This window comes from Ursus maritimus, unplaced genomic scaffold (genome assembly GCF_017311325.1).
Source record: "Ursus maritimus isolate PB19 unplaced genomic scaffold, ASM1731132v1 scaffold_32, whole genome shotgun sequence".
Lineage (NCBI taxonomy): Eukaryota > Metazoa > Chordata > Mammalia > Carnivora > Ursidae > Ursus > Ursus maritimus.
In genome coordinates, this window is record NW_024425786.1 from 5,423,418 (window position 1) to 5,441,318 (window position 17,901).

At 44.9% G+C, this 17,901-nt stretch overlaps 1 protein-coding gene across 2 annotated transcripts in view; it reads left to right on the forward strand.

Annotated features, from left to right (window-relative positions):
- Positions 1-17,901, forward strand: part of CAMTA1 (calmodulin binding transcription activator 1) — an 837,244-nt gene that overhangs the window by 803,815 nt on the left and 15,528 nt on the right. The window contains exons 14-23 of one of the 2 annotated variants that reach the window (XM_040645728.1): positions 3,082-3,233; positions 5,620-5,816; positions 6,205-6,283; positions 6,468-6,783; positions 7,564-7,748; positions 12,735-12,922; positions 13,419-13,665; positions 14,483-14,554; positions 16,056-16,076; positions 17,510-17,703. In XM_040645728.1, coding sequence (XP_040501662.1) covers positions 3,082-3,233; positions 5,620-5,816; positions 6,205-6,283; positions 6,468-6,783; positions 7,564-7,748; positions 12,735-12,922; positions 13,419-13,665; positions 14,483-14,554; positions 16,056-16,076; positions 17,510-17,703 — 1,651 coding nt within the window. Of the gene's footprint in view, positions 1-3,081; positions 3,234-5,619; positions 5,817-6,204; positions 6,284-6,467; positions 6,784-7,224; positions 7,749-12,734; positions 12,923-13,418; positions 13,666-14,482; positions 14,555-16,055; positions 16,077-17,509; positions 17,704-17,901 lie in introns of those variants that run through there. The other variant, XM_040645729.1, reaches the window with a different exon arrangement.

Here is a 17,901-nt window from a genome sequence, read left to right on the forward strand (position 1 = left end):
AATAAATGAATCTGAAATCTACTTTTTTACTCTAACATCATCAGAATTTTTTTTTTTTTTGCTTTTCAGTAATTATCGTCCCTTTATCCCATGAGCACACATTATATACAATTAAGGCAATAAACAGCTCTGCATTTGCCAAGTACTTTACAATAGTTCCCACATCATCAAACTAAAACCAGAACAAGTGTACGATCGTGACTTTTGACTGGCCAGGAATGGAGACGGGAAGACCCTCCTTCATCCATCTGAGTAAGCTCTGTGGACGGAGAGGGGCCCTGGCCATGCTCGGAGGACAGGAAGTGGGATCAGAAGGCTCTTGTGATTCTCGGTCAACACAGTACCACAGGCCCATACGCTACGGGGTGCCAGCTCAATCATTTCCATTTGAGGTTGTTTCTTATTTTAATTATCACTACCTTCCCGCTTTGGAGTTGAGAGGCTCAGAGATGCCATAATGCATGATATAATTTTGTTAAGAGGCAAATAATTGCTTCTGAGTATCTTCATGAAGTGCTTCTCAGAGCAGCTTAATAACGTGAGAGAGCTTACTGCATGGTTAGCCATGGGGATGGTGCTGAACAGACAGCCCAGAACAGAAGCTGGGACCTCGGTGGCAGTCGTGGAGTTGTAACTCAGTGTCTTGATCCGGAGACTTTGTGCACAGGGCCCAGTTCCACGACGTCAGAGAGGATCTGTCCACAGTGTCCGTGCTGGGCCGGGGGCCGGGCGGGTGCGAGAGGCCGACCTCACTGCAGCAGTGCAACCGCCGGAACAGAGCCATCTCCACGGGGCCAGGTGGCAGGCCAGGCGCCCCGCGGCACCCCAAGGGGGTGGGTCACCACCGGACTCTGCTCTCTCTGCCTTTCCACCCCTGTGCGTGACACGGAAGCTTAATGCTGGCCACCGGGCTCCAACCAAGGACCCAAAACCAGCAAGATGGATTCTGCACACTTGTCTAGTGGGGGCAGGATTTGTAGGCTTGAGAAGAGCTCATCAGCAGGTGGCTATGGGAGCTGCCCGGTCTCAGTGGGCTGCACAAGTGTCTGGGAGCAGGTGAAGCGCATGACGGGGAAGAAGCAGGGAGAGTCGATACACGTGCCACAGGGCATCCCTGCCGTCCGACTTGGAGTCAGACTCGAAAGGGAGGATTCTTAGTCTTCATTTGGCTCCACATAAAAGTCCTCCATTCTGCAAAGTGTCCCTTTTCTAAGGGAGAGGGCATGGAATAAGGATTCTGGTACCAGCCCCGAAGGCACAAGGGTCGCAGGACGACAAGGACCATGTGCAGCACATGACACGTGGACTCAGGGTACTTCCCTGTGACCGCCCACTGAGATGCTCAGCACAGGGGCCTCGGCGTTTGTTGTAGCCGTGTGTGTGTGTGAGTGTGTGTGTGCGCGCGCACGCACGCAATGGTCACAGAGTTCTCACTTTTAAAGGGGGAGGATTTTTCTTTTAATGTGCTTCCTGGAAATAGCTTTATTAGAAATTAATGTCATGATCTTTGAAGAGCAGTCTTCCTCCTCTGGCTTTGTGGTTTAGTAAAGTGGAATCCGTCTGACAGCCAGTCTTGAAAATTTTCCTGTGAAACAGGTATTTACTGTCCTATTATTGTAAGAAAAAAGTTCTCTTTCCAAGGGTAACACCAGTTCTGTGTGTCTTCACTTCCCACAACCTCTCCCTCCTGTTGGTGTCATATAGCGGTTAAGCTCCAGGCCCCAGACCCAGAGAGATTACTTGTTTTATGCCTCAGTTTCCTCCTCTGTGAAAAGAGGGTGGGAACAGTACCTACCTCATGATTATTGTGGAGAGTAAATGGGTTAATATTTGTAAAGTGATCAGAATGGTGACTGGCACATGGGAAGCTTACTGTCCCCGGTTAAGAGTTGAGGAAACTGAGGCACTAAAGATTTTGTGCAAAGCTACACAGCTCTCCTATGGCACAGCCAGGTTCTTGTCTGCGTCCTGTCTGGTCCTGGCCCCCTCTCCAGCTCCACCCTCTGCTCTCCTCTCTGCTGTGGTCCAGCCACCCACCTCCTGCTCCTTGAATGCCCGGCTTAGGGCCTTTGCATTTGCTAGTAACTCACCCAGCTCTTGCAGACCTCACTCCTTCTCATTCTGGTCAAACTCAAGTGTCCTCTTTCCTGACTTACCTAAATTCTAGCCCCACCCTATTGTTCCTCATCACCTCATCCTGCTTGCTTCCCCTACTAGAGCAGGAAGAGGCCTTTTCTGATCAGTTTACTACTAAATATCTGACGTAGCGTTATTTAAAATGTGTTGAATAAATATAGGTGCTAATGATTTTAAAATGGTCTTAGCTTCTTTTTTTTTATTAGCTTCTTTTCTTATGTATGCATGCCATCCAAATCGTGATATGCATGTGTGCGTGCACACGTATGCGGGTGTAAATGCATGAATGTGGAGAGAGAGGGAGTCTAATCTTAGAAATGTGGTGCAGAATCACAGACTTCTCTGAGATACAGCCCTAGCCCCAATGGTAATGGCTTGATGTTTTTCTTACGTAGAGGCGAAGCATTTGGTTGTATCGGCCTCAAAAGACTGACACATGTTCAAGGAAATGTGTAAGGGTCTCAGCCAGTGAATGATCAGCAAATAAAATATTTTTTCCCCAGTGTTTGGGTAAAACAGATACTACTCTTAAAAAATGTATGCGTATATAATTTATTTATACACACCGTTTATGCACACTGACGCACACATCTCCTTTCTTCTACTGATTTAAATTGTACTCATTTATTCGTTCTAGGGGCCTACCTGCCAGATCTCTCCAAGGTTTCCATTGGGGAATTTGGCAAGGAAATGGGGTGCCAGGAATGTGAAACCAGTACTGTAACAGAAAGGGATTTTCTGTTCCTATAGTGGAGAGCTCTGAGCTACTGTAGACGCTGCAAGTCTGGTGGGAGGCGTCAGACTCGGTCCCATGCTGGAGATGTCTGGCCTGGACAGACCTCTGTGGTTCCGTTAGGCTGATGGCAGTCCTGAAGGCTTGACGAGGCCCCACGTCGGCTGCTCTTCTTCCAGAACACAACCTCACTCTCCCCTGTTCTGCCCTAGATAACCAGTTCAGGATGTCCATCCTGGAGCGCCTGGAGCAGATGGAAAGGAGGATGGCTGAGATGACGGGGTCCCAGCAGCACAAGCAGGGGAGCGGAGGAGGCAGCAGTGGAGGGGGCAACGGGACTGGGAACGGAGGAAGCCAAGCTCAGGTACCAGCTTGCACTGACTGACCCCTTCCATCTTGTATATGTCTTATTGATCAGGGAGGCAGTGGGTCACAAGTCCTTTGTCTGATACCGGTATCATTCCTAGACTAGTCCCAGGGAGTGCTTCATAATCCTGTGCCCCGAAGCATTAAAATCTGTGTAATAGCAAAGAAGCCTTGACCTGTGGACCGTCCCAGGTATTGACCTCCTGAAGCCTTAAATCCCTGCTGTTGATCTCAGAATTCACTGCTGTTGCCTGGCAGTGGGAGTTGAGGGATCCAATGAAAAGCAGGCCCAATGGTGACTCAGAGTTCAGTTGGAATCTATTTTGTATTCTGCATTCCTTATCTATTTTAAGTGTAAATATGAAACATAATTGAATTCAGTAATTCAGAAGCCTTGTATAAACTCAAGATGACCATATGAGAAGGACCCAGAGAAACTATTTCTGAAATTATTTGGTGGAACAACGTTATCTGTTCCATCCTGTTTCACGTGTGCTTTTTCATAAATTCCATGAAGAATTTGCCAAATATAGGGAAATTACTAGATATTTTTTTAGAGTCCTCTTAGTCTTAGAAGCCTTATAAAAATTCATTTAGGATCTTCATTTTGAGAAAATGTCCTGGGCAGAAATTATTTTTCAGGAGACCCTAGACACAAATTTAAAGGGACAGAGAGTGTTCCTGTCTCTACTACTGAGTTATTTTCCCTGCAAACCTCAAGTCAGTCTCTCTTTTTCTCTTCAAGATGAATAATGATTTCCTCGGAACAATTACATTTTTTTCAGTGAACATTTTGAGTTTTATGGTCCTTGTAAATATCAAATGTTAGTAATATTTTTAATAATAATCCTAGGCAAAAACAAAGTGGATTATAGACCACACCCAAGAAATTAACCTCTTTTTCCTCGAGTTCTCTTCTTATTTCTCACCTGTCTTCAGGAGTGAAAAGGAAGGACTTGGCACACAGTAAAATATTGTTAAGGCTACAGTAGGATTCTTTTTCACCTATACTCCTTAATTTTAGGAAAGAAGTAATCCTTGTTTGACATATCTCATGTCAAATAAGAGAGTCCCATGAAAACCTTTTCCTTTCACTAAGAAAGGTCTCATGAAAGGAATGGAGTATAATATCTTAACAACCCAGCCCTTGGGTAACGGGCCTGCTATGACCTGATCCCATAACAACTGCAGTGGAAGAGCCTTCCATCATTTATGCTGGCTTCAGTACACACCTGTGTCCACCTTCTGTGATAAAGATGTGGCTGTTTGTGTTAGTGCAAACAAAAAAAATTCCCTTCTTGTTCACTGACCTGTAACTTCCACGTGCGTGTGAGTGTGTCTGTTTGGGACGTGTGGGGCGGCTCTGCCTGGGCCTTTTGAGTCAAGCTCATTCTACCACAGGTCGGGATCACCCACCTGTGCTCCAGCCCTAGCAAGGGTGACATTCTATCTATCATCTGCCTTTTTACTTTTGTAGGCATTTCTTTTTTTACAGGCCTAAAAGTAAAAAAAACAATGAGGAGCAACAATATTTCTGTAGTAATTGAATTTTGTGGGCTTTATTGCTGGAAAAAAAAAAAAAAACACTTTTTAAATAATTCCAGAGGTAAGACTCAGGCGAGAAGTAGCATTTATGTGGGGGGATGTTCAGCAGAGGGCTGCCATCACAGAGACTCAGTTTGAGGTGACTGTTGAGGTGACTAAGTTTGATTTTATTTTTCTTGCTTTACAACTGAGTAAGAGAAGAAAGCCACAGTTAAAATTCGTGAATTTCTCTTTTCTGTATTCCTCTATTATTGTTAATAACACTTAAATGTCAAGATCTCTAATGCTTCCCTCAAAGGACAGGATCATTATTGGATTTTTAAAAGTGTTTCTTTGGGGGAAAAAAATCTCCTTCTAAGTGACTTAATTCTCCTTGAGGAGGAGCAAGGGAGGCAGAGGTCCAGGTGTACCCCCAGATGTAAGAACCGGCTCGGCTACCTGCTTGTTCTCATTCCAGTCCATGGTCTACTGCGTGTACTGTAACTGGAGGCTGGTGGCACCTTTTTCTTTCTTTCTTTCTTTTTTTTTTTTTTAGCAGTTACGCTTTCCCGGCGGTGGAGCGACATGGTGTTCATAATCAGAGTGTCAGCTGTGATAGACAGACTCTGGTGTTCTCAGAGTTATGGAAAATTACCATGTGCCACGAGCATGGCCACGTGCCGCTGAGCTGAGCCCAGCACGTTCTAGTCTCTGTTTCATGATGCCTCTCTATGTGCAGTTTGGTGTTTCCCATTCTGGACGGCTAATCGTAAAGCATTTGTTTCTCCTACGTGAAAAGGCTGGCTTGGCAGGGGGAGGCCCTTGGTCCTCAGTCGTTAATAGGCACTTCCTCTTCCTAGTGCGCTTCTGGCCCTGGGACGCTGGGGAGCTGCTTCGAGAACCGTGTGGTTGTCGTGTGTGAGAAGATGATGAGCCGAGCCTGCTGGGCCAAGTCCAAGCACTTGATCCATTCAAAGACCTTCCGCGGGATGACCCTCTTGCACCTGGCTGCTGCGCAGGGCTATGCCACCCTCATCCAGACCCTCATCAAGTGGCGGTAAGGCTGGGGTGTGGACGGCTGGGGGGCGTCCTCGCTCATCAGCTGGCAGCTTCCTCCTGAGCGTTTCCACTGGTGGAGAGATATCTGGCCATTCAGTGAGCATGACCATACCTGTGAGCAAAGGGCTTTCTCTGAGGACAGTTCCCCAGGGAATTTTATGAACTTCTGCCCAAGAAATGTGGACTGAGGTACTAACTAAATGTTGCCCTTCTGTTTCCTCTGGACCACTAGTCCAAACCACCCTATGAAATTAGGGGCTCTGTTTCCTCACCTCAGGGACATTACGTGCACACTTCGGTTTCATCTTTGTGGGTTTTAGAACATTCTGGTGTCTCTCTTGAACACTGATTAATTGTGTAGTAATTTCTGGTGCTATCCCTTACAGCACAAAACATGCAGACAGCATTGATTTGGAACTGGAGGTCGACCCCTTGAATGTGGACCACTTCTCCTGTACTCCTCTGGTAAGGAATAGGTTCATTTATCCCCTGAACTCTTCTTCTAAACTGGCCTAGGGATAGGGTAGTGTTTTATGGCCCCATTGAGATTGCCGGCAAGGACCGATTTGTCAGTTGGCAGCAATAGCAAAAGTAGAATATGTTTTTCAACTTGTACTGAGAAAGCTTGCTTTGTTTTGCTGTTTTTTAGATGTGGGCATGTGCTCTAGGGCACTTAGAAGCTGCTGTCGTGCTGTACAAGTGGGACCGTCGGGCCATCTCTATTCCTGACTCTCTAGGAAGGCTGCCTTTGGGAATTGCCAGGTCAAGGGGTCATGTGAAATTAGCAGAGTGTCTGGAGCACCTGCAGAGAGATGAACAGGCGCAGCTGGGGCAGAACCCCAGAATACACTGTCCTCCGAGTGAAGAGCCCAACACAGATAGCTGGATGAGCCAGTGGCACAGCGAAGCCATCAACTCTCCAGAAATACCCAAAGGAGTCACCGTTATTGCAAGTACCAATCCAGGTAAATATTCAAAATTATTACATCTCAGAACTCGACATATTTCCCATTTGCTTTCATGCAGCTACCCTCAGAAAAGTCCATAGGATTTTCACATACACTTAAGGGTTTGGGGTTTTTTTGTTTTTTGTTTTTTTATGTTTCTGATTTTTCTTTGAGCTATAAGAATGCCTACTGCTTCCCCCCTACCCCTCCCAAAAATAAATGCAGAGAGTAGCAAAAAAAAAAAAAAAAAAATCTGTGTCCGTTCAAGAAAGAAACACAAATTTTGGAGGAGGACTATCTGAATACAGTATATGCTGCTGGGGAATATTTAAATGTTAGGGACGTGTCTTGAGTTCCGGCTTTGCACTTTGTGTCTCCCAGGCATAGAGAAAGTGTTAATTCTTTAGGATTCCTAATTTTATCGCCTGTCCTGACTATCCTTTCTACTGTACTTTTCAGAGCTGAGAAGACCTCGTTCTGAACCCTCTAATTACTACAGCAGTGAGAGCCACAAAGATTATCCAGCTCCCAAAAAGCATAAATTGAACCCTGAGTACTTCCAGGCAAGGCAGGAGAAGCTGCTCTCCACTGCACTGAGTCTGGAACAGCCAAATATCAGGAAGCAGAGCCCTAGTTCTAAGCAGTGTGTCCCCGAGACAATCAGCCCCAGTGAAGGAGTGAGGGACTGCATCCGGGAAACCTCCCCTCCCACTCCAGAGACTGCAGGATTCCAAGCCTCTGGATCTCAGCCTGTAGTAAAGTGGAATTCCAAAGATCTTTACATTGGTGTGTCTACAGTACAGGTGACTGGAAATCCGAAGGGGACCAGTGTAGGAAAGGATGCAGCACCTTCACAGGTGCGTCCACGGGAACCAATGAGTGTCCTGATGATGGCTAACAGAGAGGTGGTGAATACAGAGATGGGGTCCTACCGCGATAGTGCGGAGAGCGCAGAATGCTCACAGCCCATGGACGATATACAGGTAAGCGTGGACAAGGTAAGCCCGCAGAGGCCTGGGCGTCTGTCGTCGCTCCCTCCATCTTTACAGCCTGTTCCCCCAGGCCATGTGATTTGCTCACCAGCAAAGGGTTAGAAGTGCAGTCTTATGCGTAAGAATGTTGGAGTATCTTCTTTGCCTGGGCCACATTTTCATCCAGTGACTCAAAAGTTGTGACTAGGGCCTGAACACCAGTGACCTGGGTCTCAGCAAAGCCTTCCTTCTTCACACCAGCTCCTTGGAACTCGCCCAGGGCCCTGTGGTGGTCTTCTGCTTCCCTCCTGGTCCAGGGAGACTGACTTCCTATTTTAAGTACAAGTTTAACAAGAGTCATGGCCTGATCATCGATCATCGCTAGAATAGGAGGCCTGTGGATATAATTTGAATGACCTAAGTGATTTGTTGAGCACAGCTGTCATCTGCCATTGTAAAGGCGTATGTGGTGTGAGGCCCTCGAGGTGCAGTGAAATATCCCTAAAGCTGATGATTGACTGTCCTTATAATAAACCTAGAAACTCCAGAATTCTGGTGAGGCATTAAACTTGCAATAGATTAAGAGAGTATATACTGCAGTAACCTGGAGGTTAAGCTAATAAGCAGGCAAATTCCATTAAATAAACAGTACTGCATAGGTGAGGACCTAATGAGCAGCCAAAGAGTATGAATTTGACTTCCTCTCTTTCCTAGTTCCTGTATAACCCAAAATAAATGTAACAGGGAAAAAACTCCCATGAAAAATTCAGTAGAGAACCAAGCCTATAGAAATGCCACAGGAGGGAGGGGCCTGGAGAGCCCCTATCCTGCCCAGCATTCCTAGGGAGAGGTCCCATTGCTGAGTGGCTCCTCTTCATCCCAGGGCCCCCTTCCTGTCACCCCTGCTGTTAGCTCAGAGAGAGAAGGGTAGGGTGGGGGCTCCATTACTTACCTGCCAACCATTGCAGTTGTGGGGAGGCCTGCCAGGGAAATCAAAGAATTTGATTGGAATCTTTAAAGGGCCAAATGGTAAATATTTTAGGCTTTGTGGGCCATATAGACTGTCATGACTATTTAATCTGCCTTTACAGCACAAAGGCGACCTTATAAAATATTGAATGAATGAGTGTGGCTATGTGCCAATAAAACTTTATTTACACAAACAGGAAGCTGGCTGGATTTGGCCATACCGCATAGCAATACTAAGCAATCTAGGACAATATTTATAAATGTAAACATAGTAAATCACCAGACTGTGAAAGCCAGTGCCGTTCACTGGAGCTCTCTGCCGTGATGGAAACATTCTGTGTCTGTACTGCCCATCGCGGTAGCCACTGGCCACTTTTCGGTCTCCATAGCAGAAAACGTAGCCGGTGTGACTCAGGAACTGGATTTCTGATTTTACGTAAGTTCGATTAATTTAAGTTTAAATAACCATTGGATGGCAGAGCTTTATAGCAGTTGGCCTTTGCCAAAATGGGATTGATGCAGGAAATACAAAATAACCTAAAAGTTCTACTTTACATTTTCACTGAGCCTTGAGAGAGTAATATTTTGCTATCTTAAGAGCATCTACCTGTGAAAAAGCAACAGTCTCAAGAAGTATTCAGCCAAATGAAAAAATAATGAAAAATAAGTAATACAAGAAATAAGTAATTCGAGCCAGAGTTCAGGGAGGAGTGGACAGTAAACCGGTAAAACTGATACGTCTGAGGACTTGATAGTGTGACCGTACACAAAGGGCACTTGTTTTTTTTGTTTGTTTGTTTGTTTGTTTTAAGATTTTATTTATTTATTTATTCGACAGAGATAGAGACAGCCAGCGAGAGAGGGAACACAAGCAGGGGGAGTGGGAGAGGAAGAAGCAGGCTCATAGCGGAGGAGCCTGATGTGGGGCTCGATCCCATAACGCCGGGATCACGCCCTGAGCCGAAGGCAGACACTTAACCGCTGTGCCACCCAGGCGCCCCACAAAGGGCACTTGTTAAGAAGGGATGCTTTAAATATAGGAGGAATCCTATTTTAGAACTAATATTCTTATTATTTTAATAAAACTAGGGAGGTAGGGAAATGAAGGTGAAGGGTATTAAAGCAGGGTATTAAAGATCTTACTTGGGGAAGATCGCAGATTTTGTTCCACTTGTGTTATTGATAAGCGTAGGCTGAAATAAGCTTGTTAGGAATGTCAGGTTAATAGATGGCATAAATACAGGCTACAGACTTTCTAAGTCATCGAAGGAGGGAAAAGGGAATTGGGGCCCATTTGGGAAAAGTTCAGGAATGGTAAAAAGTATAAGTGAAGCAACAGAAATAATAAACAGAAAACGTAATATTGTAGGAATATTTTCAAACATGATTCATTCCCACTTTGCTAACTAGCAATTCTATTAAAAGATTCTCAGATTGGATTTTAAAAAAGGCAAAACATACTATATGCTGCTTGTAAAAGAACTAAAATGAGATGACACAGAGAGAAGGAAAAGGAAACCATGGGCAAAGATGAATAGACAAATGAGTGTAAAGAGAAAAACGATACAAAGTACAGTTTAAGGCAGACAGTATGTAGGAATCATTTGTCAAGAAGATACAACCCATCAACAGTTGTGTAACTAGCAGCACAGCCTCTGGATACTAAAACGAAAACCAGTGAATACAAAGCAATGTGGAGCCACACTCATAATCATAGTGTGAGACTGACATTTATCTCAGAATTTGTCAGCGTGATTAGCTGCAGGAAGGATGTGAAAACACGGAACAAGGCTATTAGAAAGCTGGCTTTCGTAGGTATATTTAGTATATGTGATAGAGTTAATGCGGGATATGCTTTATGTAATTACGCAGATGTACGTAATTCATACACTTAGCAACTATACAGATGATTTCTCCTTTCAGGTATCCTAGCCACATGCGTGAAAATTGCTCATACGTTAGAACACGACGGGAATTTAAACAAAAATCCAAAGCTGCACATTTAAAGGCTATCTTCCCTGACCACAATACAAGAAGTTGAGAAGCAAATGACGTGACTTTTTAGGTCCCACTGCTTAGAATGTTATTGTTTTGTTTAAAGTCATTTAAATGTCCTTGTTTTTGCAGCCAGCACAGTAAAAAGTGTGTGTGGTCGCCCAGTGTGTGGACCGTGGTGATGTTGTGGTGTTCTCACACTGATATGTGTTCATAAAATGAAGGACTTTGGGGGGGGGGGGTGACTGTAAAGTTATAGCCTTCAGTCTCCAGAAATTCCACTTTGCTTTTAATAAAATATTTGAATACTTTCATGGAAAAGGTATCAGGCTAGGACTTCTTGCTGCTTGAGTCACAAATCAAGGGGCTTATATGGAGGAAAAAGAAAGCCTGCAATATTTTTTTCATTTTTATTCCTATTACAAGAACCATTCTTGTTTGTTGAAAATTTAGAAAATTACCCAAGATAAGTGTTTTTAACAGCTTCATTGAGGTATACGTCACATCCCATAAAGTTCACCCCGAGTGCTCCGTGTGATGAATGCTAGTGTGTGCAGCTGTGCGGCCATCCCCTCGGTGTCCTTTAGAGCACCGCTGTGAACCCCGGAAAGTTTCCCGTGCCCGTTTGCAGTCATCTCTGCTCGCCTCCCAGCCCTAGGCAACCACCGATCTGATTGCTATCCCCTGAGTTTTGCTTTTTCTGGAAATTTCATATAAACAGCCTCCTGAACTTTGCAGGCTTCCGTGTCTGGCTTCTTGCACTTAGCATACTGTTGGGAGGCTCATTCACGTTGTAAGATAAGCATTTTGTCACCTTTGTGTGGGTCCTTTCAGAATACTTTCAATTCACTTAAAAGCTTAAACTGCTATTATTTTAATTTCTATTTTCAAGAAACATGCAAGGAAGTCTTTAAAAACAAGGCCGTATCTCCAAGTCTAATTAAATTTGTGGCAATGCAGACTAAGCCCTGGGGATTCCTAATTCTATCTATTAGGAATGTACTTGGGGTGCAAGTATCAGCCCCCTAACTAGAGTGGTTTAGTAACAAATGATTGATTTTTCTCACATGACAAGAAGTCCAGAGGTTGATTTGCTCAGTGATGCCAACGGGCCCAGACTTTTCCCTGAACTTTTTGTTCTTTTTGGCAACAATTCCTCTTGATTCTTGTTTCCTTACGGTTACAATGTGGGTGCTGGAACTTGTTTGGAGTCAAGGCAGGAAGAAGAGGGGAAGAGTCAAGGGCATCAATACTGTTCATCAGGAAAGCAAAAGCTTTGCCCCGAGACGCCTGTGTGGCTCAGTCGGTTAAGCGTCTGCCTTCGGCTCAGGTCATGATCCCAGGGTGCTGGGACTGAGTCCTGCGTCAGGCTCCCTGCTCCGCGAGGAGCCTGCTTCTCCCTCTGCCTGCCACTCCCCCTGCTTGTTTGTGTTCTCTCTCTCTCTCTCTGACAAACAACTAAAATCTTTTTAAAAATTAAAAAAAAAGTTTTTGCCCCAAACCCCGCAGCAGATGTCTGTAGAGTCTCGTCCAGAAGTGGGTCCCATATCCTCCTCTCAGTGTGCAGGAAGGTGGGAGGTCAAGAAGAGGATTATCTAACTGGTTTGTGTCAACCTTGAGCTGGCCCCTCACATTGGCTCACTGCTGCCCTCTACAGGACTGGGGGTCTCTAGGCAAGGCCAAGGTCGGGGGTGACCATCCTTTAGGTAACCTGCAGCATCACCATGGTAACGTGACAACTTGCTGAAGAACTGCCCACAGTATCATTAAATAGCTGGTCCCAGCTGAACAGAGAGTAGGTACAAGGCAGAAGTTCTCTAAGACTTGACTGAAGGTTTTTGGCCAGACTATGATTTTTGGAGAGAATCAGGTCTCAGCATATTTGGCTGAATGGTATAAAACTTACAGTGATATTGGGGTGCACTGGATTGAGGTAGAAGGCTGCCCACCCTGCTTTTTTCTTCCCGTGGGTGGGGGGTGCTGGATAACTTCTAAGGTTCCCTCTTAACCTGTTTGGTGAACTCTGGATTCCAGGTGAACATGATGACCTTGGCAGAGCACATCATCGAAGCCACACCTGATCGAATCAAGCAGGAGAGTTTTGTGCCCACGGAGCCCTCGGCACTGGAAAGAACAGACACTGCTACCATCAGCAGTACCATGAGCTGGCTGGCCAGTTACCTAGCCGATGTCGATCGTCTGCCAAGCGCTACCCAGATCAGGTCAGTGGATGTCCGTGGGTCACTGACCGGCATAAATTCCCAGGCTCAACGGGAGGCGTGGGAGGCCAATTAGATCTGATGAATGCTGTGTAATAGGAGCCCTCGTGCAGGAAGGAAGGAAACATGGGGACAAGTTCCTTCACCACTTTCAGGTCCCTGCTCATGTTCTCACCTCTTCTGTGACTTTTCTCCCCTTGTAGCATATGTGAGGTCATGTCCCATGATGTTTCACCACAATTCAACTGAAGTTTCACAAGGGCCAGACAGCATCTTCAGTGGGTTTCGTATTTAGCATAGTGCTAAACTCATAATAGGTACTCAGTAGGAACTTACTACCTGAAGGACAGTTAAAGTACGGAATACGTTCAGCAACTTGACCGAATGAAGGCATATTCTTAATAGCGCGCAGTGGCCCTTGTCTCCTTTCTCAGCAGTATATAATGGGTCGTGCAGATCAATCACCAGTCTCTCTCCCTTGTGTCTCCTCTTGTTTCAGAAGTGCATATAACGAACCTCTAACCCCTTCTTCTAATACCAGCTTGAGCCCGGTTGGCTCCCCAGTCAGTGAAATAGCTTTTGAGAAACCCAGCCTTCCCTCAGCAGCAGATTGGTCGGAATTCCTGAGTGCGTCTACCAGTGAGAAGGTCGAGAATGAATTTGCTCAGCTAACTCTGTCTGATCACGAGCAGAGAGAACTCTATGAAGCCGCCAGACTCGTCCAGACTGCTTTCCGGAAATACAAGGTAAAGTAGAACAGAGTCCTGATGTGACATTTGTAAGATCAGGGAACACAGACAGAAGTCAGAATCATCCAAACCAAAACTTATGCTTTTTTTTTTTTGCTGAGTCTGTAGAATTGTTATTTGGAATTATTATGTCACATGAAATATTAATAATTTTTAGATGCTTTAGGGAAATAAAACTAACCAGTAGGGTGATAGTTATCACCACCTCAATTTATTCTTGGTGATGATAATGGATATTTATTATTTAGTTAGTATAGAGGAAGTTGATACTTCTGCCACAGGAATCTATAACCTAAAGCAGGAGTTCTTAAGGGACTGGGACTGTAGGCAGCCCATGAACTCCTGAAATTTTATGCTAAAGCTTGTGTGTGCATTTTTGGTGGCAGACGGTCTGTGGCCTTCCACAGATTCTCAAAGGTGTCTTTGACCACCCCGAGAAGGTGTTAAAAGCCAATAATCATCGATCCCAAAGTTGGAGAAGTTGGGGTTATATTAGGAAAGACAGTGGAAATCTGGCAGCATGTCTACAATACCTGATTTGTTAAATACTTGGAAAACGAATATTTTTGGACCTCCTAACATCCAAATATCATAGTTCTATTTAGAAGCAAGAATCAGAGATTTATTCTGTAAATTCATTTTTCCTAATTTCTACTTATCATTAATTATCGCTGTATTTTAGTAAACCTGGGGGCCTTAGAGAAAGTTACAAATGAGGAGTAATTCTATTTAAGTCTGAAGAAAGTTGACATTTCTTTTCCCAAATTGTTATTTCTTACACTAAGCCGTGTTTTTCCTTCACTTTGCCCTGCAGGGCCGACCCTTGCGGGAGCAGCAGGAAGTGGCTGCCGCTGTCATTCAGCGTTGTTACAGAAAATATAAACAGGTAAACCACAGCTTTGGGTTGCAGTAGGAAGTGCTCCTTGTCCAAACAGCACAGGTCCCCGGGGATTCTAGCATGTGGTCTGGCCAGAGAGCACTGTGTCCAGGACCTGATTCGAACACTGACTTTGGATTACGTTGACCAAAAACCAGAGGGAAATGTTCCAGAGCAGGGGGTAAAAAACGAACCAAAAAACCATCTGTAATTAAACTTATGTCACAAAATAATGTCTGTTCAGATTGTCGGCCTTTCGGTATTATGACCCACCTGAGATATTGGTCTGACCAGAGAAAATTCTTTGTCTGAAGTGAGGCACTGTGTTCCAGTAATTGTATCTGGAGTCATTGAAGAGCTCTAGGGAGCAAATGAAATAATGGCAGTTATCTTTGACCTTGACTTATAGAAATTATCTACTCTCAAGCCACTTTTTCTTTTAGCTTCCTTCCTATCCATTTTCGAATGAAGACTTGGAAGAAATATCTCCAAAATATCTTAAGACACCCACAGCATCTTAAACGGCTTTTGCATTCCTTAGTTAAGAGATGCAGGGAGGATACCTCAGTGTTCTTTTGCGCAGTGTAACTGTTTCCAAAACACCGTGTAAGGTTACCTAACTGCTCTCACGTGGGAAAGGGAACTAATGTGCATGGGGCCCCGAGGATGTACTAGACCTTGCGGCCCACATCATCTCATCACATCTACTCCTTACAATTACTGGCAATAAACAGGTTTATGTCCTTTTACAATGAAGAGGCTGAGGCTCAGAGAAATTAAGTCAATATTAGATTTTCTTAACCACCTGGGTGGTTAGAAAATATAAAAACTTGCCTAATTGAGTTACACTGGCCCATATGATAAAGTTCAGGCCTGTCAGTAGATTCTAGAACCTGTCAGTGGACAGTGCTCTAGGTAGGTTTTAAACTTTTACTTAAGGAATAATACGTGCTGAGATGTGTAGTAGTCATACGGAAGTGTGGTAGTGTGTTCTGTTATGAGGCAGGGCTCACTTCGATTTCTGGTATAGGTTGCCATGTTCTTGAGTTTCTCTCAGAGTAAGCCCTGCTAGTGAAGGGGGGGTTGGGAGGAGTCTTCAGCTTCTAGCCCATTGAGTTCATGATCCCAGAAAATGAAGGTTTATTGTGTAAACGCTGGCACCACGGTACCTGGCTCTGTCCTCATGTTAGCACAAGCAAGACACACAGTCAAAGGTTCAAGTCTGTGATTACAACAGGTATTTATTCCAAAAGATGAGTCTTGGTTTTGGTTTTGGTTTTTAAAATCCCCTCCCAGAGAAGTGTTGTCTACAACCAGGAAAACAGAAGGCATGATTTTTTTTTGAAATACTGACAAGTATAAGACAAGTATTTTGGAAGATGGAAGGCATTAATGTAGCCAGATTGACTTTTTTTTTTTTTTCTGGTTGGGAGTTTTATTGGTTCTGGTTTTTAATTTCCTTCTATTCAGCAATCTAACATTAATCTTGTATTTTCTGTTTCTCCCCAAGCTGACATGGATAGCCTTGAAGGTAATGACACCCAAGTCCCCTCACAAACCATTCCACCAGAGTCACAAACTTCACACCCATCACCAGCTACAAGAAGGGGCCATTAAGACGTCAGGGTCAGGAAACAGGCTCACTCCCCTTGCCAGGCCACCTAACCACAGTGCATCTCTGGGGACCACGTGGTTATTCAGTTGGAGTGGGTTTTGGCATTAAGTCATTGGACATTTTCTCGGTCACGTCAATCTAAAGAATCCATTCAAGCCAATTCCTGTGAGTGCAGCGAGCCACTTAGTGCATTTTCCTTCCTCCTGGTGTGCATGCCTCACTGTGGCCGGGCAGTTTCTGAATGTGCAGTGCGCACCGGCCAAGGGGATGAAAACCATAGCAGCTCTGTAGGATACAGGCTGTCTGAAAATATTTTGGGGCAAATGAAAATGGAAAACAGGTCAGACGAGACTAAAGAGGAATCTTGCACAAGGGTCTTGTGTCTTGAACATTCTGAGAAGTCAGTTCCCTCCCCTCGCTCCAGCTCGTACAGGCAGAGATGTACTTAGGCACAGGGGTTTTCTCAGGAGTATTTTTCTCCGTGATGGTAAGTTGCCTTCTTGCAAGCACAGTGCTTCCTTGTGACTTCTTGTCCCCAGAGTCCTATTCTATTTCATTAGCAGTTTGGACATCGCATTTTTTAAATATGGAGAGCTCTGCATTTTTAGTGCCTGGGGACGGAAATGGAGGAGAGCTCCTGCCCCCGTGCCTTCATCCCTCCCTCGTGCGGTGCAGCAGGCGGGCGGAGGGCTGCTGGCGCCAGCTCCCGAGCAGGCCCCGGTTCTGTGACACTTTTCCCGGTTTCATGGCTTCACCCCTGTGTCGGTCTTATGAGTGTTAATCTTTTGCAGGTTAAATGTCTTAAAGGTGTCAGCGTTTCATGATAAGCCTTGTATTTGGGACCTTGCAACTCAGAAATGTGTCCTACGGAACAGTAGTTAGGAATCAGCTACTGACTGCTCTTAGCGGGCTTGTGTGTGGTGGTGATCGGGATGCATAAAAAAGGTTATTTTAAAATATTTTGAAATTGGATAGTAAATATGAATCTTAAACATTTCAGTCGTACTGTCTAAATGTTTTTATTATTCCTAAATGTCTACATATAATTGCTATTAAAAATTTTTTTTTCAATAAGAGCAAAATATTTTCTATTTTGGGGGAAAAGCACATTTAAAGCAATACAATGTCTGAAAGCAACCCGTAAACTAATATTTTAAAGCATTTGGATAGAGGTAGGTGAAAAGGTTTCCTAGTCTGCCTCTTTGATGATTGAACCGAGAACCGAGACTAGGATGATAAAGGGGAAAAAGGCGTTTGTGTCCTTCCCCCCCTCCCTTGGCGCGCTCCGAGGACACAGCGGCGTGTGTGGCCCCTGTTGTTACTGTGTGCTTGTTCTTGTCTCCCTGCAGTATGCACTTTATAAAAAGATGACACAGGCTGCCATCCTTATCCAGAGCAAATTCCGAAGTTACTACGAACAAAAAAAATTTCAGCAGAGCCGGCGCGCTGCTGTGCTGATCCAGAAGTATTACCGGAGTTATAAGAAGTGTGGCAAGAGACGGCAGGCTCGCCGAACAGCCGTCATCGTACAACAGAAGCTCAGGTGGGTTGAGCTTTCAGCGGGGTGAAGCTGTCTGGGGAAGAGAGCCCTGGCATCGTGGAAAGAATGGCCCTGCCCCGACGTCTGGGGCGACACGCATGCCACGGGGACTTTCTTGACCACTCAAGATGCTGTGACTGCGTGTGGTGATACCCGCGCTGTCAGTCCATCTTTGTCTGTTTAGCAACTTCTCTCTCCAAG